Here is a 27,771-nt window from a genome sequence, read left to right on the forward strand (position 1 = left end):
GGAATTTACTTTCCTTTCTTTTTAAATTGTGTGCTTCTCTCAAGACTATGCATGTAAAAATCTACCTATTCATACATTTTCTCTGAGTTAGTCAACCCATTTTCATCTTTCCCTTTTCTCGAGTTGCCTGGCTGTATTTTCCAACCTTCTTCACATGGAGACCTTCATTGATTACATAGGTATAGTACAGTAGGAGACCTTCATTGATTACATAGGTATAGTACAGTAGGAGACCTTCATTGATTACATAGGTAGAGTACAGTAGGAGACCTTCATTGATTACATAGGTATAGTACAGTAGGAGATTGCTCATGACTACAGGCACAGGGGTTCTACACAGGCCTGGACCAGAAGCTCCAAGGGCTGAAAGCATCAACATCTCTCTATTAAAAAAATCCTATTCCTTGCCGCAGTCCAGCAGTCAGGAAACTTGGCTTGATGGGGTTGAAGACCATAACTTAGGAATCCAGCATGGGGGCACATAGTGTGATAAGCATACATATTCTAACAGTGGGAGGATTGAGGTGGAACAGAGAGAGATTTGACATTTTGACTCTGTCATTTTGATATGATCATTTACATGTATTTTGGAACGTGAATATTTGACATGACTTTTTTTGATAAGGAATTTTGATGTGGTAACATTTTGTCTTGGCCTAACACACACACACACACACACACACACGCAGGCACGCGCACATGCGGCATTTAATTTACAAACATAAAATGACCAAATTACACACTCAGTAGTCGTTCTCACTCCCCTCCTTAAAAACTTACAGAACCTTAAAAACGTATAGAACTCAAATATTCTGCTTATCACACAGATGTGACCCTGACCCGTCTCCAAGCATGTATGAAATAAAATTGGAGTGTCCTACACACTCACCACCTGCTGGCCCCTGACCTGGGAGCTTTATTTTTGTCATTCCATCCTCACTATGATCTCTGAAATGAGGTGTGTGGCTGGGACCTGGGCCTTTACACAGAATTACTGCTAAGCTCCCTATGAGAGATTTGACATCTGATTATTTAAAAATTATTTCATAATGTCTTTTTTTTTGTTTTTTTTTTTGAGATGGAGTCTCGCTCAGCCACCCAGGCTGGAGTGCAGTGGTGCAATCTCGGCTCCCTGCAACCACCGTCTCCCAGGTTAAAGCGATTCTCCCATCTCAGCCTCCCGAGTAGCTGGGATTACAGGCAACCACCATCATGCCCCACTAATTTTTGTATTTTAGTAGAGACAGGGGTTCACCATGTTGGCCAGGCTGGTCTTGAACTCTTGACTTCAGGTGATCCGTCCGCCTCGGCCTCCCAAACTGCTGGGATTATAGGCGCGAGCCACCACACCTGGCCACCATGATAGCTTATTTATACTTGTACATTTTTTAAAAAATATAAGAACTGTTATGCTTTCACTACTCCAGCACTAGTTTGTCCTCATTAACACCCGTAGACATGATTTGAGTAAGTGGGATATCTATCTGACCAAACAATGCCCAGCTTTCCAATTGACTCAGATTTTTACATGGCTTTCTTCCAGTTCGACTGGATGTTTTGACCTATTTTAGTGTAGAAAATCTTGAGACTTCTTTTTTAAAACATACGTTTTTCACTTCTTTGCTCCATCGCATGCTGTAGGATAAGGTCGTGACTTGAATGGATGGAGATCCTGCGGCCAGCTACCAATGGTGCAGCTGCCTTATCTTCTTAGAGTCAGGGCTGCCTTTTGTTCCGCCTGCATTTGCTTTTCGGGTCAGTCTGCAGAGGCCTTCCTCTCTTATCACTTTCCACGTTCAGACTACAGGCGAAAAACATCCCTCTCCCTGGTGCTTATCATGGCTGTTCTTTCCCAGTGATTGCAGGCACCAAGTGTCCCAAAGCTCCTGTCGCTCACTGGAAGCACAGCTGGGAAATCAACAGAGCCCTGAATGTCTTATCGCAGGCATTACTAGCAGATAAGCAGTCCTGGGGTGCTCCTAAGGCTCAATTCAAGACGACCCCAAAGAAAGAAACCTAGCTCAGCTTAATGGGACCCCTGATTTGGGACCTGTGGCCACTTCTCAAGGGCACAAGGTACTCAAAGGTTCTGCGCTGAGATGTGACTGTTAAAACGTTTTATTTTGTAACTATGGAAAGGATTCCTGAAATAGGCGACCAGGTTTGCATTTTTATTTTTTGTTGGATTTTCATTTAAAATACTAGGAAGTCAGCAAGGTAGAGTGGATAAAATATCAGGTTTGAGTCCCGTGATCTTGATTTGAATGTACTTACTTTCATTCACAATGCCCAGGTGGTAGTACTTCCCTTAGACGGGTGGTGGGGAGCAGGAGGGACCCTCCTGGCTTCCTGCTTGAAAGCGCCCCTGTTTTGGTCCTCCTTTGGGTGTTGCTGGTGTTTCCCCATGCCATGAGCATTCATGGGTCCTGGCAGGCTATGAGCGAACTTGGGAGGCTGCCCTCCCCCTGCCTTTCCACCCAACCCTCTCATTCTGGTCTACACCATGTTTCATGCATTCAGACTTCAGAATTTCCTGACCAAATGGCTCTAAGCTCACTTCTGGGCCTGTGAAGGATTCTCCCAGTGAAAATAGGACAGGCCACAAGACCAGTGTGGGCACCTATGGTACCAAGGCATGGACACTGGGGCAGTACGGGCAGCCCGGAAATGTAAACTTGGCCCCTAATGACGTGAAGGTTGGAGTCAGATGTTGAATGGGTGGGAGTGATGTGTATCACGTATTGTTCTGATTTCACCCTAGACTTCCACATTGCTGTGAAAGTATACTTGTTAACAAAGGAGTAGAGAACACAAATTATTTAAGTTTGGTAGCATCATTTATAACATTTACATAAGGAAGCATATGGTAGGTGGGCCTCTAGTTACAGTTTGGCCCCAGGACCCATCTTGATCAGAAGAGCACTACCTCACTGTAGGGTTGGGGTAGATTCCTTAATCTCTATGAACATGATCCTCTGTAAAAGGGGGACATTCATATCTATCTTTTGCTTGAATTTAACTTTATAATGTCTGTTCAACACAGAGCATATACAAAGTGGTCAGTACATCAATTTACAAATCGATACTCAAAGGGAAGGAAAAACACAACAAAACAACACAACAACAAACTCACAATTGGATTTTACTAATGTCCAGTTACAATCGCTCACATATTTCTTGCTACTCTATTAAATGGCAGTTCTCCTCTTTGACTGTTTCAAAGCAAAACCAGTGCGGACAGTCACAAACCACTGACAGATTCCTGGCTTTGCCAGTGTCTATTGGTCCAAAGATAACCCTGGGTTCACACAGTAAAGGCCAATCCCCTTGTAAATGTGCTTTGCTTGTACGGAAAGCATTGCTTTGAAATATTGAGCTGGATCCTGACATTACCATAAGTGCTCTCACTCCATCTGCACCCCTCCCTCTGCATACTCAGACACTTCTGACAGAGGTCTCACTTGGATTGTGAGTCAGCCTCGGAAGCTGCATATTTTAAAGTTTGAGAAACTAGAAGTTGCGTCATGTTTTCCCTCTGCTCCTGGTTTTCAACTTTCTCTTCTTAAAAACAGTTTGCTTGCCAGGAGCATTTTCCCCAAATTCTCCCAAGCTGTGAACATAACCTTCTATACAGAACATTTTATATTATCCAAAGCTGCATATTAGAAAAATATATATTTCTCCCCAGATGCTTATGCTGTATAAACAATGCAAGTCATTCTCCTAGAAAGCTACATAAATTTTATATATTTTTGTATCAAAATGTTCTCCCCTAATTTAATCAAAATTGATAAATGAGTACAGAAACAGGAGCTGAAGCCCTAAAGACTAATATATTTAGTCTTCCTGATGGACCATATGCATATTTACACTTCACAATTAAATGACATACAGGGAGACGTGCAATATCCCAAAGAAATCCTGACAGCTTTATTAATTCTGCCAACAGCTCACGGGGTTGTTGGTCACAGGGGAATATTTACCGGATTTCTTGCCTGTAAGAAGTGTTATGTTTGGAATGGAAATTAATCACCATGACCCCAAAGATAAGGATCTGAATTTTTACTTTAACTGTTCACGCTACATAAATTCAGCAGCCATTCCTTCGCAAATATTCTTCTGAGCAGTATCCACTCTGTTCAGGACTCAATTTTCACATCCTGTTAGAAAATGTTTTCTCAACTTTTCAAGTATGCTTTTGGGATGGCAGTCGGACGCCCCATCAGGTCTGCGTGCGCCCTCCCCACGCAGCCTGCATATTCCATTCAGGGGCAGGCAGTCTTTAAAAATTATGAATCTTAAAATAGAGTTTTACCATACAAAACTGGAGAGATAGATCAGATAATGCCTGCTTCCTAATGATAATGAGGACAGTAAATAATTTTAAAGCCTTCCCAGCATAGTAAAAAAAAAAAAAAAAAAAAATTCTCTCGTCTATCTTTCCCACATAATAAATCTATATTATGCTTAAGCCAGCAAAAGCATACGTAATTTCTATTCTATGGGGGTGTATTTTTGGAAAGGCAAACAAGATGCTGTCTTTTCGCCATTTCCGGGCTAGCAGACAAAAGACAAAGTGTCGCTTGTCACATGAATCCTAATTGGCTGACAGGGCTGAGTTTTATGGCATCACTCCATCTGCACATGAAGGCCAGAGCATTAACATGCTGGGAAGTAAAACATGATATAAAGTTCATAGTGCAAGAGTGAAAGTAAGAACACTAAGACATCAGTCAAATATGATCCTCCCAAGACCTATCAAGAGAAAGCCTCAGGAAAAATACTCCTCCTGCATGGAAGGCTGAGAGGGTTACAACAGCCAAGTCCTGCACAAGACACACATGGTGAAATCTTTTGACAAATGCACTAAAGAAAATGATACTGTTATGCATCAAAGACCTATTCATAAATCATTCTGAGGGCTGCCCAACTTTTTTTTGGAAGGTGAAATATAGCTCTCTCCCAGAGACAAATAGAGTCAATTCAGTTTCTAAAGTCTGTAAAGAAATTGATATTGTATTCATAAATGCCACGTGGTTGATTTCGTCCACTCAGTTTAATAATATGTTGATTGAGTTCTTAAAAATGGTCATGTCGAGTCCTGTAGACTGGAAAACTCTGACTGGTTAGCAGACATGGTGATGCTGGGATATCATAGTGCAAGATGCCTCAAATTTATATCCAGGTCTGTAGATATAGGTAATATCAATGGCCACTGGTTGGGCCTTTACCATGTATAAGCTTTGGGAATAGGGCTTAACATATCAGTCTTATGGGGTCAATAATTTAATTTTTCTTTTTATAGATGAGGAGACTAAGCTTTGGCAAGATTAAGCAACTTGCCGAAAGCCACGGAGCTAATAAGGATGGGAGCCTGGTGTTGGGAACATGGAGGTTGAATTTATAAGCTTTGGTTATGTAGTGGGAGCCGAGAGAAGGTTGTCAACACCAGACACATTTGGGACTTTGCAGTTTGTCTCCCTGTGGCTACTGAATTATCTGCTTGGAGGTTTGACTTTGCACTGACCCCAACCTGACTGACTGTTCTTTTCACCATTCTCATGCTGCAAATGGAAACGTGAAGGCCCATTAATTTTGTGTAGCCCAGCCAGAGCTGCTGGAGCAGAAGACAGGTCCCTAGCTCCCAGGCCGGCCCTCTGTCACCTAGATAAGCCAGAGTGTGCACACACGGCCCCAGCTCCAATTTCATGTCAGGATCCTTTACCCATGAATTAGTTTCACTCCTTGCATCTCAAAACCTTGCCAGAGGGCCTTCTCTCTTCCCTAACTTGCTGTAATCTCTGTCAGGCATGTTGCCCTCAGTCCCCCATGCTTTCATCTCTGAATGCTTCCTGGAAACACAGGCACAAAGCCTCCTTTTTTAGGGAGAGTTTTTTGGGTTCTCAGACTGGCTGGTGTGAAGGATAGTGATCGATTAGGACAGGAATGATGATGTTAAAGTGGCGATTTGCACCCCATGGTCATGAGGGGCGATAATGACCCCATTAGTGCAGTCAGCGAGCCGTTATTAGCATAATCAGAGTGTGCAGAGGTGCCCTGCTGCCCATTTGGACCTTAATGGCGGCAGAAGGTGAAATTGACACCAAGGAATGAGGCAAATGAGCACGGATGAGCTGCGCTGGAAAAGATACAGTTCTCGCTTAAGGGATTCCAGATGGCAAAGCAGTGCACAGTAGGAGCTTTATTCACGGTCCTTGGGCACCTAGGTGGGGAAGGGACAGTGTGAGAGAGGCTGGACTTCATTTTACCAGTCCCTGTCTGAAACTTACATTTCAAAAACAGTGAATTTACATGCTTCTAACCAAAGCACCTTAAGCTAGAAGTCTCCCCATGTCCTCTAGCAACACCATTTATGGGTGAGAACAGCCACTCTGTCATCTCTTAGCAGGTCTGTTTACTGACACTTCACGTGACTTTCAGCACAAGGCACGCTAACTTGGGAAAAGGAATTGTCATATGCCCAAAGACACGCCCAGTCACACAGACACAGACTCAGATACACGTGCTCATGCACACACCTCACAGACACAGGTAGACGCACATAGTAGGAGAGCATTACAGTCCAATGAAGAATGCAGATAAAATATCAGGAATGACCAGGGCTGCCATCGGCTCTCTGTCTGCTCTGCCTCTGGCATGTGAGCAAGGCCACAAAACCACTGCAGATGGTTGAGGGGAATCAGCCAGGACCCTCCTACCTTGGTCAGAGTTGGTCTCATTCCATCCCACCCTACATGAGCCTGAGCTCTCCAGTGACAACCTAATTTCAGTCTTGCTCCTAGCCTTTTGCCCTGTGTTAGTACGTCTCTCAGACATGATTCTAGAGTTTCCCCCAGGAACCCTGACTGAACTGACTCTCAGGCTGACCATATTTATGTTGCCTCAAAAGGCAGAACTGTCTGAGTTCTGGTGTCTTCAAACCTAATCCTGATATTAGCCTGGCGATTGTTGTGTGTGTGTGTGTGTGTGTGTGTGTGTGTGTGTGTTCCTGTGTGTTGGGGGGGTATAGATTTGGGCATTTCATTGTTTACTCGAACACTCTCAACCAGAGTATTATTTCTGTGTTGTTTTACAGGAAGTGACCATTTGTTCCTGTTACCTATAAAAATAGGATCAAACATTTACCAGGTTAAAATGAACTCATTTGTGAATCAACTCAGAAGTTTCTTATAAACACCCATGGTGTGAGCATCCAGATAGTTTTTAAGGCGAGTCTGGTTTCCATTTCTCTGACATGTAAGGATTGAAAACATTCTCTTCCTTCCTATAGCAAAATTGTGCAGGTACAAGGAGCTAATAATGTAAACCATTTGATAATCACCTATCTTGTGACAGACACCTTAAATACCTTACCTCCAATCCCCTTATAATCCTACATGAGAAATATTGCAATTTGCATTACACAGAAAAGAAAATTGGTCACGGAAAAGGTAAGACAACCATTCTATGGGCACGGGAGACTCAGTGGTGGTAGAGCTGGGATTCTGGCCAGGGCTTTGTGGATATATACCTCATGCTCTTTCTGGCATGACTATGCCCCTTCAGTGAGACTTTGGGTATACATTTTATATACAAAAGAGTGTCAAAAGAGTGTCAGTAGAGCCTCTAAGTCAAGTACGGTCTCTGAAACATTGGCCAGGATTACCAAGAGAGGTTGCTCATGAACCTGCCTACATTTTTGGTAAGGGAAAAGGGGATGGTCCTGGGATTTTACCCTAGGGACTCTGAAGCACATATTCACTACTAGTTACTGAGATAAATACATATGATTCATATTCCATATTTTTTTAAAAAAAGTTCTTCTATTCGGGTGGGATCTCTTGAAGGAGGGCTTTATCTGACACGGCCCATTGCTCCACACGTACATCCTCCATCTCCTTTCTCCTTCTTGTCTCAGCATCCTAGCCCACCCCCGACTGATGAAGAGTCACCTGTCTGTCAGTTGCTGCTTCTCAGAATGCTGTCGGAAAAATTCTATTTTATCCTCCACCCAAAAACCCTAGGGTCTTTTCAATGACCTGCAAAGTATCTAGGGAGTTTTGTAATCCGACTAGCACTTAGAAGTAAAAGGTGACCAGGGGATAAATTGCTAATATTTATATCTTAATTTCTTTAGGTTGCAGAGTGATGCTGGTATTTGTTAAGCAATAGCAGTGTTAGCAAAGATGATGCTTGTCATAGAAAAATCTATGTATTTAATCTAATTTTCAGTATTAGCCTCACACTGGGTTTATTGTGTTAACAATCATTTCTTCTTTTCCACTACTCACTGATTGATTTATTTCATACTTTTTTATTGTATATCTTTCATCATACTCCTGCTTAGAATGGGGTGGGTTATTTATTTATTATTTTTTGAGACAGGGTCTCCGTCTGTGGCCCAGGTTGGAGAGCAGTGATTTTGACTCGTGGCGACCTCCACCTCCTGGGCTTTAGCCGTTCTCCCACGTCAGCCTCCAGAGTAGCTGAGACTACAGGTGCATGCCACCATGCCTGGCTAATTTTAAAAAAATGTAGAGACAAGGTCTCACTATGTTGCCCATAGGTCTCCATCTCATGGGCTTAACTGATCCTCCTGCCTCAGCTTCTCGAAGTGCTGGGATTACAGGCATGAGCCACTGTGCTGGCTGGCTGTGGCGGGTTATAAATAACTAATAAGTAGCTACAATCATCACATAAATATAATGAAAGTGAAAATTGTGCTCGTTCAATCTGCGCATGCTCCTTGACCCCTTCAATTGGAAAATCGTGCTAGCACTGAACCAGCACCCCTTTCACTACAAATACAGCACTGTCTTCTCTTACCCAAGAGCGTGAGGACTGCTACCTGAACAGCCTCTGTTTTTGACAGCCAAGAAATAAGAAAATGTCACTGCAGAAATAGTAACTTGCCTCTAGCTCCTGAGTACAGAGTGGCCTGGTTACAAGGCAAACACTGCAGCAGGTAGCAAGCAGGAGGAACATCTCCTGAGGAGGAGGACTCCCACTGCCACCCACCTGGATGCTGGGAGTTCAGGACATAATGAGGTAGCTTTGTGCTTGGGGCAGGAATTGAGGAATGGGGAAATGCTATCGATGCTTCTGCTGCTGCTACTTCTTATCATCAATCATTATTGATGTTTTTATGTAAGTTACAGTTCCTGCCTTCTCTCAAATCTCATTCTCTTTTGGGGAGCAAGACAAATAAAAAGCTTACAAAATAGAGTGCGACGTGTCCTCCTCATGGGACAGTTGTGGAAAAATCCTGAGACAATAAATTCTGCTGAGAGGGAAGATTGTTGGGAGTTTGGACAGGGAGGCCTTCGTTGAAGAGTTTTATGTAGGGAGGATATTTATATTTTTAGAGATCTCTATATTTAAATGAGTCCCAACACAGAATAGCCACTACCTCTTTAGTAATAAGATTCACTGAATTAGCAGATAAACATGGCCTTCATTTATATGGGCTATCATTAATATTGGTATGTATCACTTTTCAGAATGACAATTTTATTTCTTAAATTGCCATAAAGAAATTTCTGATACATAGAACTCCTTGCCATTTGTAATTTTATTATAAAATTTGAGGTGTATTTCCACATACAAAAAATAAAAATATGAAATTATCTCTTAAGATGCTGTTAAAATGACATTTTAAAAGGGAATAATTATTTGGTAAATAGAGTCATTTTTCAAAATTATTTAAGATGTGATAATTGCACTCCATTTGTGTCTGCGTGTCTATAAGTATGACATGTATTATATCTAACTACACTCAGGGCTGTAGGGAAGGGATTCCACATTATAAGTATGACATGTATTATATCTAACTAGAGTCAGAGCTGTAGGGAAGGGATTCCACATATTTTGCATTGGATGGTATTTTAATGTCAGTGCATAGCTCTTACTCTGAGAATGAACGAATGTTTCCCTTTAAACCTAAAAATGTACCTCTCTCATCCAAAACCTTTTGTTTTATGACACATATTAAGCTATGCTGGTTAAAAGTATTACTGGATATTGATACATGCATTTAAAATTATTTGAGATTGTTTACTGTCAAATTTCCACTGATACATACATGCCCTATTGTAGGAAGGCATGTGAATCACAGAAGGCAGTCATTACAAAATCTTCTTTGCCAAAATGTTTTTTGTCCAGTGGATTCTTTTTAAGTGAGGCACAGGATAGCACAGTCACAAATGCCTATCTCCCTAGAGGATTGCAAATCCACTAGAGAACCACTTTATTCCCTTACCATAGTGTACATCTGGCCGCAATTTGAACTTATACTTTTTTAAACATGCAGTATTGTTTCCCAGTCTTCAAACAATGAAGGGTGAGAGAATGTACTGTATGTCTGAGACATCCAGTGGGGCCACTGCAATGTCATCATGCATTTGTCCAGCTCTTTTACCCAAATGCAACCTCATAACCCATCTATACAACATATTCGCAATCTTCCAAATTGGGTATAATGAGTCCTCTTTCCTCAGCAGTGTCATCAATCCAACAGTTACTGTTTTGAAATGCCTGTCAGATCATCTTTGGTCATGTACAAAGAGCATATTCTAGGGGCCTTATTATATGGCTAATCTTTGAAAACTGTTTGCTGGGAACAAATTAATGAGATACTGCACCCTCTTCTTTCCCCTGACGACTCTAGGCTGCCTTCTCCAAGTTAATTCATCCATCGCCCATACCCCAGAACTGTAGCCACCCCACAGAGGCATCACACAATCTGTATTGCTGTGAGTATTTGTGTCATGCCAGGGCATTTGCATGGGTCATTTTCTCACTTGGGGGCTAACGTTTAGCTATTCCTATAAATATTGTTGCTATATGAGGACAGCTTTAATGAGCGACGGGCAAAAGATAATCCCCAGCAAATGCATCAATTGCATGGCTTTCAAGTCAAATTTATAATGATGGAAAAGTAATTTTAGAAAACATTTCGGTTTGATCACTGTGGAATGAGAGAGCCAGGGCAAATAGTCAACAAATTACTATCGAACGTTTACTCCACACAAGACGAAGTAGAGAGATGAAGATAAACATCAGACCAGACTTTTTTTCCAAAATCACTCTATCCAGTTTCATGGACAAGACTAACTCACATGGAGCAACGTGTTGTGGGGGATTATAACCAAAACTAGAGAAGAATTGATCCGAGTCCAAAGAGATGACCCAGGAAGGAGAAAGGGAGCGCAGATGTACAAAGGATTACTTTTACTTGAAGTAACTGAATCAGGAGAGGTGTTGTAGACCTGGGATTAGAGCTGAACTGGATCTTGAAAGATGAGAAAGAATTTAAAGAAGGTGGAGACATATGTGTCAAGACAGTATGGGGAATTTGAAGGAGAATTCCAGGTGAAGATGGTAGTATGAACAAAGGCTTAATGATCCAGAAGCTTGGCAATGCATAACCAGTCATGGACATATTGAACCAGCAGTGGCATTGTGCTAGGTGCCCTGGAGGAATACAAATTATTGTGTGCAAGCTGCTGTGTTCAGTGCATGGTGGCCACACCCCAGCAGAGGAGCTCGGAGTTAAGTGTGGAGTAATAGCAGAGGTCGCAAAATAATGAATATTTAAAGAGTACTGTTTTCCTAGGGTTGCCATAACAAATTACCACAAACTGGTGGATTTGTAAAAGAAAATTATTCTTTCATATTTCTGGAGGCCAGAAGTCCAGAAGCATAATTCCAACAGGGACACATGATCTCTGAAAGCCCCAGGGAAGAAACCTTCCTTTTCTTCTCCTAGCTTCTAGAGGCTCCTGGTAGTCTTTGGGACTGCAAGGTTCGTATATGCATTACTCTAGTATCTGCTTTTTTCTTTAAATGACCTGTCTTAGGTGTCCTCTCTGTTTTTGATAAAGAGATCAGTCATTAGACTTAGCTGGCCCTAATTTCAGGATGATTTCCCCTTAATATCCTTAACTACTAAATCAGCAAAGACCTTATTTCCACATAAGATCACATCCTGGGGTCCCAGGTGCACAGGAACTTTGTGGGAGCACTCTTCAACTTACTACCTCAAGTCTATTTGTGCACAAGTTTAAAATTGACCCAAAGAAGTGAGTTTAATCTTGTAGCCCTTACATACACTTCCATAGAATAGAAGAGTGATTTTCTTCCTCTGAAACTTAATAAAACTAAGTACATCCTTCTTTTAGTTTGCTAATCCATATTCTATTGGGCATCTTTTCTCCAAATAAACTCATTGTGCTTTTAATAAAAATCGATAGAGGCAGGTAAGCTCCTTCCTTGATTATTTTCACGAGCCAGCTACAGGAACTTCGTTAGCAGCTAGGGTTTCTACCGTACCGCCTTATTGTACACTCTAATTTCATGTATGTTCCTGAAGATGGTGAACTTATAAAACCATTGGAGACGTACAACCAAAGTTTTATTTATTGATAGGCCTTTTTCATGCTTAAACTTTAAACTTAAAAAAAATGCTGGCCCTCTCCTGAATTTACACTGGTATAAGGATCATGTAATAGCAACTAATACTATGATCCAGCTTCTTGTCACACATACTTCAAAGGTACAGCATATTCTTAGTTTGCTTTATTTCTGAGTTAAGTTTAAGTTGCTCACTCTGAATTGATGGCAGCTGGAAAGACATTGACAATATAATATATTATCCAAATGAAGGCATTTTTTTTTATATTGACAAGTGGCTCAATCAATAATTACACTAGAACAACAGATGTAAGCAAGGTACTATATTTTCCTGAGCAAACCTATAAGATACATCAGCCAATATATCTATCAAGTCTTATATCTTAGGCCCCCAGCACAAGTCCTGTGTTTCAGCCAAAGAGATGTCATTTCTGTTATTTTCTACACAGTTAAAAGATGTTATATGTATTTTTTTCTCAAACAATCTTGGGACTTGTCACAATATCCACCTAGGTAATGTTTCTTGAAAACGACATAGCATTTAATTATTCAAAGCCAGCATTTATTGAGTACCTACTATGTGCCTGGGCGTGGTACATGTATCTGGATAAGATACGGCCTTGGAGACTCAGAGAGATTAAGTGTCTATGAAAATGCACACAATAATAAGGGACAGGGACAGGAATGGGGCATGGATTCCTTACTTCAGATCCTGTGATAACTGTACTTGGTACCCCTCTTAAAAGATTTTTTAAGTCTCCCCAAATAGGGATGATTCTGAACTTAGTGCTTAAAGACTCCCACATCTTTCTTGATCCCTTATTCCCATCGCTTTTATTTATGATTTTAAAAAAATTTATTATTTTATTTTTTGACACAAAGTCTCACTCTGTTGCCCAGGCTGGAGTGCAGTGGCGCGATCTCAGCTAATTGCAGCCTCTGTCCTGTCCCCGGTTCAAGCGATTCTCCTGCTTCAGCTTCCTGAGTAGCTGGGACTACAGGCGCATGCCACCATGCCCGGCTAATTTTTTGTATTTTTAGTAGAGATGGGGTTTCACTATGTTGGCCAGGATTGTCTCGATCTCCTGACTTCATGATCCGCCTGCCTCATCCTCCCAAAGTGCTGGGATTACAGGAGTGAGCCACCGCTCCTGGCCTAAAAATTTTATTTTTTAATTGAGATGGGGTCTCATCACGTTGCACAGGTTGGTTGTAAACTCCTGGGCTTAAGCAATCCTTCTGCCTCAGCCTTCAGAGTAGCTGAGATTATAGGTGCATGCCACCACACCTGGCTGCGTACTCCTATTCTCTTCTAGTTACAAAATCTGTTACTTTCCTGACATCTCCTTGCTAACCTACATTCTTTCTTTAGGACTTTCTCCCACAGCTTTGTACAAACTCTGCTGCTATTTGAGCGTTCGCGTAACAATATGTTTGCTTATATGGGAACCCTTGTTAGATAATATCTTATCTAGCGGAAGGAGGTTAAGGAATCAATGTCTGCGGTAGAACAAGTTGCAAAACAACTGCATACTTCTGCAAATCAGACAAAAGTCAGTATTCTGACTCGTCCATTTTGAATGGCTAGGCAGCACATTCTGAAATGAATATACAATGGCTCTGCTATTACTAGTGCTGCAAGAAGAGACGTTGACAAATGGTTCCTGAGATCCTGGGCCTCCATCACGTTACTCCACATAGCATCCCATCATCAACCAAGTCCCCAGCTTTTCTTTTAAAGCCGTGCTCAAATGATTTTCCTGGGAACTGACTTTACACAAAATGCCAGTGGCTTAAAATCTGGTCATTGTTACATTTCTGGCTCTCCCGGTGGTTTACCTTGTATCCAGATCCACTTACATTTTTCTGTCATGTTACTTAGTAACCCGTGTCCACCCACAAGCATGGCAGATGCTTCATCCATGCTGGGAGCATGTTTAGCAGCATCACCCAACAGGAGAAAGGCTGGACGTGCTGTGCAGAAGCCACAAAAGGGAGGCTAGCCCTCTTACCAGCAGAAGCAACAGACACTGGCATGCCATGACCTCTGGAATTTGCAAATGCCTCAGGACTAAGAAAATACATCTGGGAGCAGGAGCAGGGATATTTTGAAGATACATTTACATTTGAGGGAAGAAATGTGTCTTTTGGGATTCTGATAAAGTCTTGGTCAGCATTCAAGTTTTCTTTAGATAAGGATTTAAATATTGCTAACTTGAGTACTTTTTATATGTCAGGGACATTGGGAGTCTGTGTAGATTGCCTCAGTGAATTCTTATACCACTCTAATGTAGGTTTTATCAAAATTTTCCAGATGTGAATTCTAAGGCTTAGGACATAAAATGCTGCCCAGGGTGATATCATTAGTAAGTAGCAGGGATTCAAACTCAGATTTGCCTAAATCCAAAGTTCATGCTCCAAATCCGTTCATAAAGGAGAATTTTATTAAATACACTTGAATTAAAAGAGACTCAAATGAAACAGTATAATCCTGATCTAGTTTGAATTAAAAATCCTCCTTCCCCATCATCTTCTTATCTAAATCCACGGAGTACAGTTACAGGTTGCTGCCAGCACTGTATCTACTGTTGAATAAACAAAGGTACTTGTAAGTGGAAAAAAAAAATGATTTGGAGTCTCCTATCCTGATTAGTATCCAGTCCACCAACCACTCTGATAAGTAGTGCCCAATTATTTCTAAAATACATTATTTTCTTTGGCTTCTTTGTTCTTGTTTAAATAAGGAAATCACACAAGTCATTGAACCACAGAACAATATTCTCAACAAATCCTTAATATATCCATTTATCTGAAGTCCTGCTGATTAGAGAAAGCAAAGAATTATAATTGTCTCGAAGAATTGCAATTGTTACTTTTTACAGTAAAGCAGGTGGCATACCTGCCAAGGAGGTAGTGGAACAAAAATCTTCTAAATCTTCTATTTACTACCAGAAAGGTAAAAAGTTTGAAGAATCAAAATTTATAGGCAAGAAGAAATCAAGATGAAACAAGATGAGAATTAAAGCTATGTATGTATAGGTACGTATATTTACACCACACATATATTTATTTAAACATATTTAAATATATATATATAAAAGTATATATGGTAATACCTTAGCATTTTTTACAGGTTCTTGGAAACTGAGTCTTTAAACAAAACAATGTACAATGAGTCCTCGAATAACATTGTTTTCTTCAATATCTTTTCATTATAACATTAATGAGAAAAAAATTGATTTTGTTACCCATGATTTTGCTCAAAGTCACAGTTTCCAGGAACCCATGGGTGACGTTAAGTAAGAACTTACTGTATTTAAATCTACAAATATAAATACATATAATTTGAGTCTATAAATACATACATATTTGCTGTACTATTATATATGTGTATATGTACACTATAGATGTAGATGTTTAAAGTATCAACTTTAGCTTAAATAATAAGATCGCCTTCTACAAACATCAGTCTTTATTCACATCTTTACATTTACATTTAAATAAGTCCAGGCGTATAGTTTCAATTTCCAAAAACAAAGGGTTTATGAGATATTCTTATGATTTTGGAAACTTTAATACTTCAAATTTTTTTGTAATTATGCAGTTACTTTTGAAGCCTTTTAACAATGTTATAAAAAGAAAGATTTTGCATTTCCTACGTGATAATTTGACTTTCCATTACACAAAATTGACAAAGCTATTCATTGAGTTGTCACTTAATTGTTTCAGAAATTATTCAATAAATGACAAATGTATTTCAAGAAGAGAACTCAAACACATTACTTGGAATGAGGGGGGAGTGTATGAAAGAATCATTAGTAACAGATTAGCGTCCCCTCCAAAGAAAAAGAAACAAGACTGAAGAGCTTTTTGAGATGCCAGCTGTCTCCAGATACGTCTCAGAAAAAAGATGGCCTGGACTCTGCCGGGCAGGCTGGTCAGTCATCACCCATGAATTAGGGACGTGAAGTCACCTATGCACACCTATGCCAGCAGTGCAGCTTTGGTATTTCTGGGTATGAGGGACGCAGGAGCAGCAAGCTTGATGCGAGAGGACTTACGAACAGGCCTGTAAGCAAAGCTTGTCTGGCAGGCACAGGATCTTCCCTTAAATTATGTGTTTATTAAGGGGTTTAGGACGCCCCTCCCAAGCTGTGGCTTGGTTCTTCTTTTATACACATGCATACATTCTTAAATTCTCACGTATTTATAGCCCTCACATATAAACACAGTGTCTGAAACACAACATAAGCGTTTGCAAAAATATGCACTAGATAGTGGAGGCCTGGAGGATGCCCAGCATGAAAGTGTCCACTCCTCAGAGGAATGTGGCTTTGGGCCACAGTCATTTGCACCTGCACTGCATTTTCCTTTCTCTCATCTACATGCAGAGTGCCTCATATTCAAGGGAGGTGCCGCACCCAGTTAGCTGAGCTGTTCACACGTAGCGGGCTAGCTTGCTCGTGCTTACCTGCTGCGTCTTCTGTTCATCAGTTCTGTCTACTCTGTTTTGCAGTCCATTCGTGGAACTCTAGCTCTCAATTATCGTTTCATAAATACAGACAGGTAAGACAAAAATGTGACTGAATCACTGCAAAATCAAAATAGTGTCTGGGAGAAAAAAAAAACCATAGCACTTCTTCTACTAACAAGTCAGAAACTTCATGCACTCATCTATGTGCCCACCTGTGCATATTCCTCCATTGTGTACCTGTCCATGCATTCTTCTTACCTCTGACAGGAAATTTCCACATTCTACTCTTGAATCCTCCTTAATTTAGTACCTGCAGAATGTGCCTAACAGATGCTTGATACCCTAAATTACAGTCAGATAAGACAGGATGTTAGGGCTCCATGATTCTTTGGGGAGATTTTTGCAAGTACAACTTCCTCCCTACAAAAGGGGGGGAAAAAAGCACCCACAGTGTTCAAGTTGAAATAACTCCAACCCAATTTTTATGACTCCTTCTCTGTACTTTCAATACTTCTCTGTACTTCCAATACTCCCTTCCTACAAAGGGAAAAAAAAATCACCCACAACATTCAAGCTGAAATAACTCCAGACCAATTTTTATGAGTCCTTGTCTGTACTTTCAACACTTAGGGTAGGGGGTGGGGGAAACACTGTTTCTTTTTCCTATGAGCTCCTGAATTAACTTCCGAAAAATTCTTGAGTCACTAAATTAGAGAATTATTTTCAAGGCAAGTCTAGGGTGTTAGACAAACTTAGGGCCATGATTCAGCTTCTCTCTCTGATTCCAAGAGCAGTCACAGCAGCAGAAGTGCTCTTTGGTTACAAGGCAGTAGGAAACCTGCCTCTCATATGAACAGTTGCAATTGGTCAGAGACGTGTAACACAAGAGCAACTCCTGCTCACACTTAACGTTGTTTCCACTCTCTACTTTTATTAGCCTCAGAGGATCAGTGACCAAAATTAATTACCTTTATTTGCAATTAACATTAAGGCCCATGAAACTGGAAACTATACTTCAGAATAGTAGAAACTTACGGTTACTATATTATGCTTTTCTTCTTAATGTCGATTGTTGTCATTGCAATAATAAATTCAATGAAGCCTGCTTCTTTTTTTCAACTTCAAAAAAAAAAAAAAAAAAAAATACTTGAGAGCTTCTTGGCTTTGTTGATGTCCCTGCCAGGCCTGGAATATTTCCATTTGGCTAGAGCCAGCTAGACACCTGGGGCCTTGAAATTTGACCTAGAGTTCTTTTCTTTAGGCATCAGTAACTCCCCCAGGCTCCTCCTCCAGCTCCTCTGTAGGCTGCCAGGACTCTGTGCGAATTGTCCTTAATGAGCCTGCTTGGGTAAACTGTCTTCACCTGTAACCACAAGATCTTATTTTTTCCACTGAGTATTTAGTTTATTAAGTGACAGAAAGACTGACTGACTGCTTTTCCTTTTGTATACAAAGCTCAAAAGAAAGCAAATCCTGAGAGCCAGTGTCCTCTGGGCCTCTCCCCCAGGTGCATCACATACACCTGCCTTTCATGGCAATGACATCCCTCATTGTTGATAATGCTGTGTAAAGATCCTTGTGTGGTTCAGTCCATTTAAAGTTACACACTGTTGCTCAAAGTGAGGTCCTCAACCAGAAGCACCAGCAGCACCTGAGATTTCATTATAAAAGCCAATTCTCAGTCCCAACCTAGGCCTACTGAATACTTTCTGTAGGCAGAGCCGAGCAGGCCTTGCCTTGACAGGTCCTGTGGGACATTTTGATGCATGCTTGTTTTTGAGAATCTCTTCTTTACAGATCATATGAGGTGACTACCCTCATTACATCCACTTTACAGAGGAAAAACTGAGTGCTTTAGGGTTTTAGTCATTTATGATAGTCACAGAATCCATGTCAGACTTCAAAGGTGAGATAATCTATGTAAGAAAACAACAACAAAGAAACACACAGACACACACACACACACACACAAGAATTCGCCCATGTTAGCTCAAAATTAAATAAATAAGGATTAGTTTAAAAATCTCTTCCACTTAGTCATTACATCTAGGTAGCATCATTGACTATATTTACATTTAAAAAATCCCAATACTTTGCTGGCTGTTAAAGTTGAGATATTAACTCTTGTCGATGAAAAGAGTCAAACTCTGTAAAATATTGTAAGAGGTTGATTCTGAGCCAAATATGAGCGATCACGGCCAATGACACAGCCCTCAGGAGGTCCTGAGAACATGTGCCCGAGGTGGTTGGGGTACAGCTTGGCTTTATATATTCTAGGAAGGCATGAGACATCAATCAAATACATTTAAGAAATACATTAGTGTGGTTTATAAAGGAGGGACAACCCAAAGAGGAGGGGGCTTCCAGGTTATAGGTAAATTTAAACACTTTCTGGTTGACGGTTGAGTTTATCTGAAGTCCTAGGATTAATGGAAAGGAATGTTCGGGTTAAGCTAAAGGATTGTGGAGACCAAGTTGTGCAGAGGAAGTTCTCAGATAGCAGACTTCAGAGAGTGCAGGTTGTAAAATGTTTCTTAGACTTAAAAGGGTGCCTGGCTCTTAGTTGATTATAACCTGGATCTGGGAAGGAAGGAAGGAAAACAAAGGGGAAAGGGGATTCCTATAGAATGTGGATTTTCCCCACAAGAGACTGCAGAGTAATTTCAAGGTATGGCAAGGAAATATATTTTGGGGTAAAACATTTTGATTTTCTTCCTTGTTATGCCAGAGTCAGATTGGAAAGTAGGTCATGATATACAGGGTCAAATAAAACCCATCTGAGGAGAATTGATGCTTTGCAGCGCATGACTCCCCAGACCCCTTTGGTAGGAATTTGGGCAAGATAGAAAATCAGAGCTTAGGTTTTGGAGACACTCACTTTAGATTAAGAGGAATCACAGTGAGGACTAACAGGTTTATACATATTGAAAATACAATTATAAGTTGGGATTGCTGGGAATCATTAAGCACCCTAACAATAAGATTAATTTAATAGCAGCGGATTTAGGAGAATTAATTTTAAGCTGATCATCCTCCTTATTTTGATATCAGCTGTTGGATCCTGTCCCACTACACATGCAACCAGTTTGTAGGGGACTGCAAACATCTGGTCTCCCCTAGAAAGTGTCCGTATGAATATTAATCCTGAAGACTACACATTGACTCCCTATCTATGTGATGTGTTTAAATGACACATGTGTAAATGTGTGAGTGCATTTACTCCTTAAAGAGGTTAGACCCCATGTTGGGAAATCCTCTGAAACATTTCAGCAAATTCTAGTGTTAAGAAGAGAAAACAGATGGTCATCAGTGAGGAACTTTCAAGGGCTAAATGTGGAGCCAGAGGGCTGGAGGGAGCCTGCTGAAGTTGGGGTAAAGACCAGCTGTTGCTTTCACAATGCTGATTGGCCAGTTGTTCCCTGTTTCCTTTTCTGCAGAGCTCTATCCAGTGACAAGATCATCTAAAATCAGCAAAAGAGCTAAGGACAGAACCACTGGGACAATTCAAGGGGAATTATGAGCTTTGAGATCCTTTAGTTGACTATTCTAAGCCGGCTTCATAGTGAAGCCCAGGCTTTATCTCCATGCATTTTGCATTTCAACCCACAGGGTAAGCCAAGAACCAGTGTCTGAGCGAGGAAATGTGGAGGAATGGATGCAATGGGCCTGGAAGATTCTAGATATATCCCTGCCCTGGGTAGGGAGAAAGACCTGCTACAGAGATGTTAAAGGACATTTTCAAGGTCATTTAAGCAACCACTGGTGCAGCATAATCAGATCGTAATCAAAAGCCTCTGCATTTCCCTCCGCACTTCATTTCTGTTAGTCTGTGACATTGTAATAACTTGCTTCTGCATTGGTGGTCTCCATTAAATCAGCAGCGAGATTCTGGGCATGCTAAGTTCTTAATTGAGCTTTTAATAATTGCCAAAACTGAAATTAATATCTACATTAAAAGCTTATTAGTATATGTGCATGACAGAACAAAGGAGAGAACTATTTAAAAAATCCTGACAAACACATCTGAGAACATGTTCCTACATGTAGTCTTTATTATTTAACAAAAAATTAAAACAGAGAAGTGTTAACAAACTTTGTTACAATGGCTAATAAACAATAATGTATTAGCTTAAAAAGATATGAGGGTACTCTTAGTCTACAGTTTCTATCCATTCTCTCTCTTCAAATTCATTTTCTATCACTAACCAGGTATATCCTGTATCTAATTTATTAATTCTTTGTGTCCTTAATACATCTTCCTTTAAGATTTTGCTTATAGTACTTCTCCTGCTGTAAATGCACCCCACTTTCACCATTTTCTCTTCTCAATTTTTCTACGTTTATTGAATTTTTGTTAGACATACAGTACTCTGTAGGTGCTGACAAGCCAATATAACTTAAACATGCTCTCTTCTGGTTCAAGTAGTCTAAGCCCCTCACATTCATACATTGCCAGGAACACCCTCTCTGAAAAGCTTCGTGCATGTGAACTGCTGCCTTGGTACAATATACACATATACTGTCTTCCATGCCATTGATTTGTCTCCCTAATGGTTCTGCACACCCAGAGATGGGAAAAACCATAGCTTAGGCCCCTTTGTAAGCCTAGCACCTTGCACAGTGCTTGGCGTATAATGAGAGCTTAAAAGATATATGTTGATGGTGATGAGATTCTCACTCTCAAATTGTTTTCTGAAATCGGTAGACTTAAAATACTATATCAAACAGTGATCAATACTCAGGATGTTCTAGGCCAAACTGGTAGAATAAATGTGTATAAATCATGAAGATCAGAGAGCATCTCCCAGAGAATTTGGAAGTCAGTCAAGGATGAAATTGGGGAACTGAGGACCAAACTGTATAATCCATTGCTTGAATTGACCTCTGTGTGAGAGGTTACCTGTAAACTGCCAGGTAACAAATGCAAGTCCTTCATGTTAAGGCAGATTCGAGAAAGTTACAGGAAATCACAGACCTTCAGAGTGCACAGGCCTTTTCAAAAGCGTCTATAATAAAGGACTACATGACTGTCTGTTTGGGGAGAGGCAATATAATTTTAATAAGAGAAAAACTGCGAGTTGAATATTAATAAAATATAGAATATTCACAGGAGATGACAGGGTAGAGAAGGGGCTTCACATCAGCTGTGTGATGAATAGCTGAGGATGTGGGGACATTGAATTAGGGCAGAAGAGCCTCACTGATAGTGTGGGAATTGTGCTTATGAAGGAAAGGGCTCAACATTGTGGTTATTCATGGATATAACACGGACAGTACATGGTTCTTCTGGCATATCTTTCAAAAGGACTGCTGACAGGACCTGGTCTGAGTGGACTTAATTAAAGAGGTTCCTTTGTTCCAAACAAGTTTACCCACTTTACCAAGCATTGGCTCACACTGCTGCCCAGCGTTGGAATTTTAATATTTGTAATGATTCAGCATGTCTACACACCAGTCAGGAAGAGGTTTTGGAGCTGCTAAGATTCTGAACATTGTTGCTGGGTTTGTCCCTGACACACCTTCATGCCTGGTTATTTAGTGAAGTGAGGACTCTAGCTTGTGCATAAATCATGATGCATCACTAAGTGGCTGTTTGGTGGCCTCATTCATGAGCATTCCATTCAGTGCCAGATCAGAAACTCTCCAAATTGGATTTTTAGGGCGTGAAAAATTGCTACTGTACATTGCAAAGGTATCCTTTTAGGATTATTTTTCTGAAGCGAACCTTGTGAAATGTAATAAATCTCTTCAGTACTGGTGGATGGATTGTCCCATGCACAGTATGTGCTATGTATTGTTTGGTAAATCAGTTTTAAAGAGCACTACAAACTATATATTATCTAAAATTTTAGGATTCACAGAAGACCCAGTAAAAGTAAGCATTCAAGAGATTCTCTGCTTCATTGGCCAGGTGTGGTGGCTCAAGCCTGTAAACCTGAGGTCATGGCGGGAGGATCACCTGGTCCTAGGAGTTGGAGACCAGCCCAGGCAACAAAGTGAGAACCCATCTCCAAAAAGAGAGTTTTAAAAATTTCAAAAGAATTAGCCGGATGTGGTGGTGCATGCCTGTAGTCCCAGCTACTTTGAAGGCTGAAGTGGGAGGATCACTTGAGCCCAGCACATCAAAACTACAGTCAGCTATGATAGTGCCACTACACTCCAGCCTGGGTGACAGAGTAAGACCCTGCCTCCAAATATATATATATACACACACACACACACACATGCATACACACACACACACACATATATATATGTGTGAATATATATACATATTCTCTATTTTCTTGATGTACCACCTTTAAGCCAGTACTTGATGTTTTAGGCATTGACTTTTTCTGAAAAGTGAAACAAAACAATTTAGACAGTTTTGCAAAACCTTTTGTTTGACTATGGTTCTTGTCTTAGTTATAAGGCTTAATTTTGGTGAATTCAGAGTCTGTCTTCTAATTTAAAATTAAAATAAATTAAAAATAAAAAGTAAAAAGCAAAGCTCTCAAGATAATCTCTTTCAACCAGCAGCGTAATTTGATGAAAGTATCAATACATATTAGTTAGTCACAAGGCAAATTTCCCAGATTTCTGTGAAGTGTTTGCAAAACACCCTGAAATTCTAGAGGGTTTTAGAGATTTCAAGCACTATTTACAACATATACAAATACAAATAGATGTTATTGGTATCTTCACACTTTTATATTTAGCAACATGTGAATTAAACAATAGGGCTTAATATTATTCTTAAAGAGTTGGCTTGACAAAGTTAACATTTGAAGTGAGAAAAGTAAATCAATTTTGTGAAAATCAAAAATAAAAATAAAAAATAAATCAGTGTACCAAAAGAGAAACAGAAACTACAGTTTTGCAATCAACTATATTTAGGAATAAATCTTAGTTGTGAAATATTTGCCACCAGTTTCTGGTTGTGTGAGATTGGATTGGGCTCTGTGAGCCTCAAGCCTCTTGTTCCTAGAGATGTTAACATTGAATCATCAATTTATAAAATGACAGTTTGATATACGTATAGAATTACATTTGCTTACATATGGTGTGTAATGGGTGTTTAGTAACTGTGAGTTATCCGAGTGTTAAGTAAGAGGACATCTGTTTTTCCAGGGTTGAGCCTACTTACTGTACATGACCTATCATGGTATTCCTGCCTAATGTCACTGTATTTGACTCTTCAAATTGGAAGTTGTAATGCTCCCTCCTCAAATCACTTCTCCTCCCTGTATTTACTTAGTGAAAGGCTGATCCTGAAGCTGCCTGTCTCCCAATGCCCTGCACTCACTGCAAGCATCTCTGGGGAGTTTGTTGCTGGAATTTCCTTCCTCACTATGCATGGAGGACCCTGCCTTTCCTTCTCTGCTCATCCAGCAACTTTTACCTGCCCTACCATGTCAAGGCTGTTTGGGATGCAAAGTAGGGTATGGAGAAAGTCTCCTGCCCCCATCCTTCGATTCAGGGAGTCCTAGTAATTCTGCAGTTCTCGTAATAATCATCCCAAAATAAGTTCCTGCCATGTGTCTAGTGATACTAGGCATGGGGCTAAATGGACGTACAAAGAGATCCCTGCCTTTGAGGAGCTTGGAATCATTTAGAAACGCAGGTAAACTGACAAGGGCAAGGAAGTGAAAGAGGCCTTGTGCCCACTGCTCATGAGCCCAGAGGAATTGTCATCCCTTGAAATACATCCTAACCCAGGGCTAAGCTGAAAGTAGGTTATTTGGTTCTAAAGAAAATGAAACTCATGATTAAAAAAAAAAAAAAAATTTAGGCACTGTAACTCAAAGCTACAACTCAATCTAAAAACAACCAGTCCCGATGACAAGTACCAGAGAAAACAAAAAAATCCCACATCGATTTGTCCCTCTAAAGTCAACATAAAAACCTTAAAATTGCTCCTCAAAACAGAAGGTGTGCTTATTTCTTATCTCAAACTAAAAGTCAAACAAAACGAAAACCTGTAGTAATTTACGGGGACCTCATAATTGAGAAAAAATGAAATGGTCCCCAAAAGACAATTTTTTTTCCTTTTTCAACTTTTATTTTAGGTTCAAGGGGTACATGGGCAGGTTTACTTCATGGGTAAATTGCATGTCCCTGGGGCTTAGTGTACAAATGATTTCATCACCCAGGTTTTGAACACAGCACCAACTAGATAGATTTTGGACTCTTACCCTCCTCCCTACCTCTCCCTTCAAGTAGGCTGTGGTGTCTATTTTCTCTGCTTTGTTTCCATGTATACGCACTGTTCAGACTATTTTTAAAAATAAAGAAAACTTATGCCCTTTATAAATATTATAACCTAACGTTACAAGTGACCCAGAATAAAGATGACATTAATGCTATTCTCAGGATTCAGTGTGCCATAACTAATCTTAATCCTCAATTTACAACTGTTTGCAATTACAAACCCAAGTGATGGGTAGGCAATTAACAAATAACAATGAGTATATAACACAGAAGTTGTTTCATTTTTATCAGTGAGATGCGCCCAACATGGGAATGTGAATGTGAAGGCAACACTAATGTAAAGTATAAACTGGCATTGATTTAAGAGGAGAGAATCTAAAAAGGAAAGAATATGCTATTAATTTCCAAATCTTCACATTTTACACATATTTGGATTAAAAAATGGTGACTTATTTTCTCAACGAAAAGTAATATAAACTTATAACTTATTTTATTCAGTGCCTGAGGTTCTGAAGCTACCTCCAGGTGACTTTTGCTGTCTGCTTCACCTCCACCTTTTCCTCCATTAATAATTTGCTGACAGCCTTTCACCCACACAGTAAGATCAAGAATGTGGGGTGGGATTGGGGAGAGAAGCTCTGTTCTGTAACTTGTAGCAAACTGTCCTTCACTCTGAAGCTGAAGATTGTTTTCAATGACCGAATAATTCTAAATTTTCTATTTGTTTTGTAGTTTTAGTTTTCAATTATTTGTGAATCTACGATAGAGGCTGCTTAGTGGCTTTAAAGTCAGACCAGACTTTAAAGATTCCCGAGTCACAAGTCACACATTGGGCAACGTTGATCAAATGACATAATTGAGCTAGCTGTGTTGTTACAAAACATGTGAAGTGCCTGGCATATAATAAACTAATAAATACGTCAATAAATACTTAGTAAATAAGTATAATCACATGAATAATCATACTTTGTTGGCACATTTATCTGTTTTTTAATTAATTTTTGTAGATGAGGAAAGGGAAGCTCAGTCAGTGAATTCCCCAGTTTACTACAAAAAGGGGAACATACTAAACTGTCTTGCAACAGACCTCCCAATTTTCCTAGGAACTGGAGCCATGCTGGGCATGGGCCTTACAAATTGTCTAATTATTTCTAATGGGCACTCAACAGTATTAAACTACCAACAATCTGGATATTGGAAAATGATGGAAATATACTGTGGTTACCATGAGCACATCTCAGTTTTATTCATTGGAAGGAAAAAGATGTCCTACCCAGATGCTGTCTTCTTGTTTGTACTGTTTCCAGTTGCGCCCTGTGTCACTGAACATCAGGCTGTAACTCGTCACCCAGTCAGAGCTTCCGTATCTTCCCTGCGTGGCTACTGCTGTAATCTCTACTCTGTTTCCCAGGTCCATCTGGAGCCACTGTTGAGCATTGGAATCTGCTGGGGACCAACCGCCAGTTCCTGGAACAGGATCAGAGAGAGAGAGAGAGAGAGAGAGAGTTGTAGTAATGTCTCACATAGCTACAACTTTCAACTATCAAAGAGAAATGAAACAGTGTTCAACTAAGATGACTCTACCCCCAAATGGGCCCTACTCTTCCCTGCGTCTGTACTTAACCCCCTGGTACTTTCCATTCTCCACCTCCATCAAAATCTCTCTCATTTCAAAAACTGTATCTTCCATGCTTCCATCCCTATTTCCTTAGCCATTATGACTTCTATCTTACAAACTCAACTCCTAGTGACATTTGTTTTATTTATTTCTCTTCTTACAACTTCAGCCTTTGATTGCAGATATATATGAACTAGGCTTACATGCTCTCTCTCTCTCTAATATATCGTTCCTTCTTTTCTTCCTTCTCTTCCTTCTTTTAGTGTTCTTTCATTCCCTTCTCTCTCCTCTATCTCTGAGTATTTACTATGAACCTATCATGGGCAAGATATTGTCCTGCAGATACAAAGATGAAAGGACACCAACTATGCCTTTGTATCATTCATTTATTCGGCAGATGTTTGTTGAGCACCAGGAGTATGCTGGGTGCTGAATAGAGAGAGAGATGCTGACAAAAACATATCAAGTGATGTGAAAGAAACTATCACAAGAGGTAAACAGCAGGTACACAGAGCACAGAATGCCTCAGGAGCTGATCAGAGAGGCCTTCTAGGGACAGCCATAGTAGAGGTGATGCATGAGGCAAGTGCAGCCAAATCCCAGGAAAAAAAAAAAAAACATGGCAAGTTCGATGGAGATTAGCCAGGGAAAAGGGAGCAACATACACCAAATCTCAGAGGCGTGACAGAGTCTCTAACATTCTTGGATCTTCATGTGATTCAGTATACCTAACCTGCAGGGACATTGTGACACACATACGAAAACTGTTTTGGCCCGAGAATTTTGTATTTCTCACACTTGAGGTTTGCAGAAGATCAATATTAGTTCTCTCTTAGTTGGAAGACTTGTAGCCTAAATTTTCTGTTTTTATTTCACATAGAATAAAAAAGACAACATTCACTTATACTAATCCCAAGTTTCACAAATCTTCTGAAGCCCATGTGGGAGCTACTGCAGACTGTATTATGCCATGGGTAGGGATAGCATAGAAGCAACTCAGGACATCAAGTAGGGAGAGGTAATTGAAGTTTTCGTTTAGAGGAGTTAATCAATAACCTTTTTCTTTCAATCTATG

General features: G+C 40.2%; 1 protein-coding gene across 1 annotated transcript in view; it reads right to left on the reverse strand.

Annotated features, from left to right (window-relative positions):
* Window positions 1-27,771, reverse strand: part of CNTNAP5 (contactin associated protein family member 5) — an 832,800-nt gene that overhangs the window by 598,438 nt on the left and 206,591 nt on the right. Inside the window, exon 3 of the mRNA XM_031651151.1 lies at window positions 26,352-26,545. Coding sequence (XP_031507011.1) covers window positions 26,352-26,545 — 194 coding nt within the window. The remainder of the gene's footprint in view (window positions 1-26,351; window positions 26,546-27,771) is intronic.

The sequence above is a fragment of the Papio anubis genome, chromosome 10 (assembly GCF_008728515.1).
Source record: "Papio anubis isolate 15944 chromosome 10, Panubis1.0, whole genome shotgun sequence".
NCBI lineage: Eukaryota > Metazoa > Chordata > Mammalia > Primates > Cercopithecidae > Papio > Papio anubis.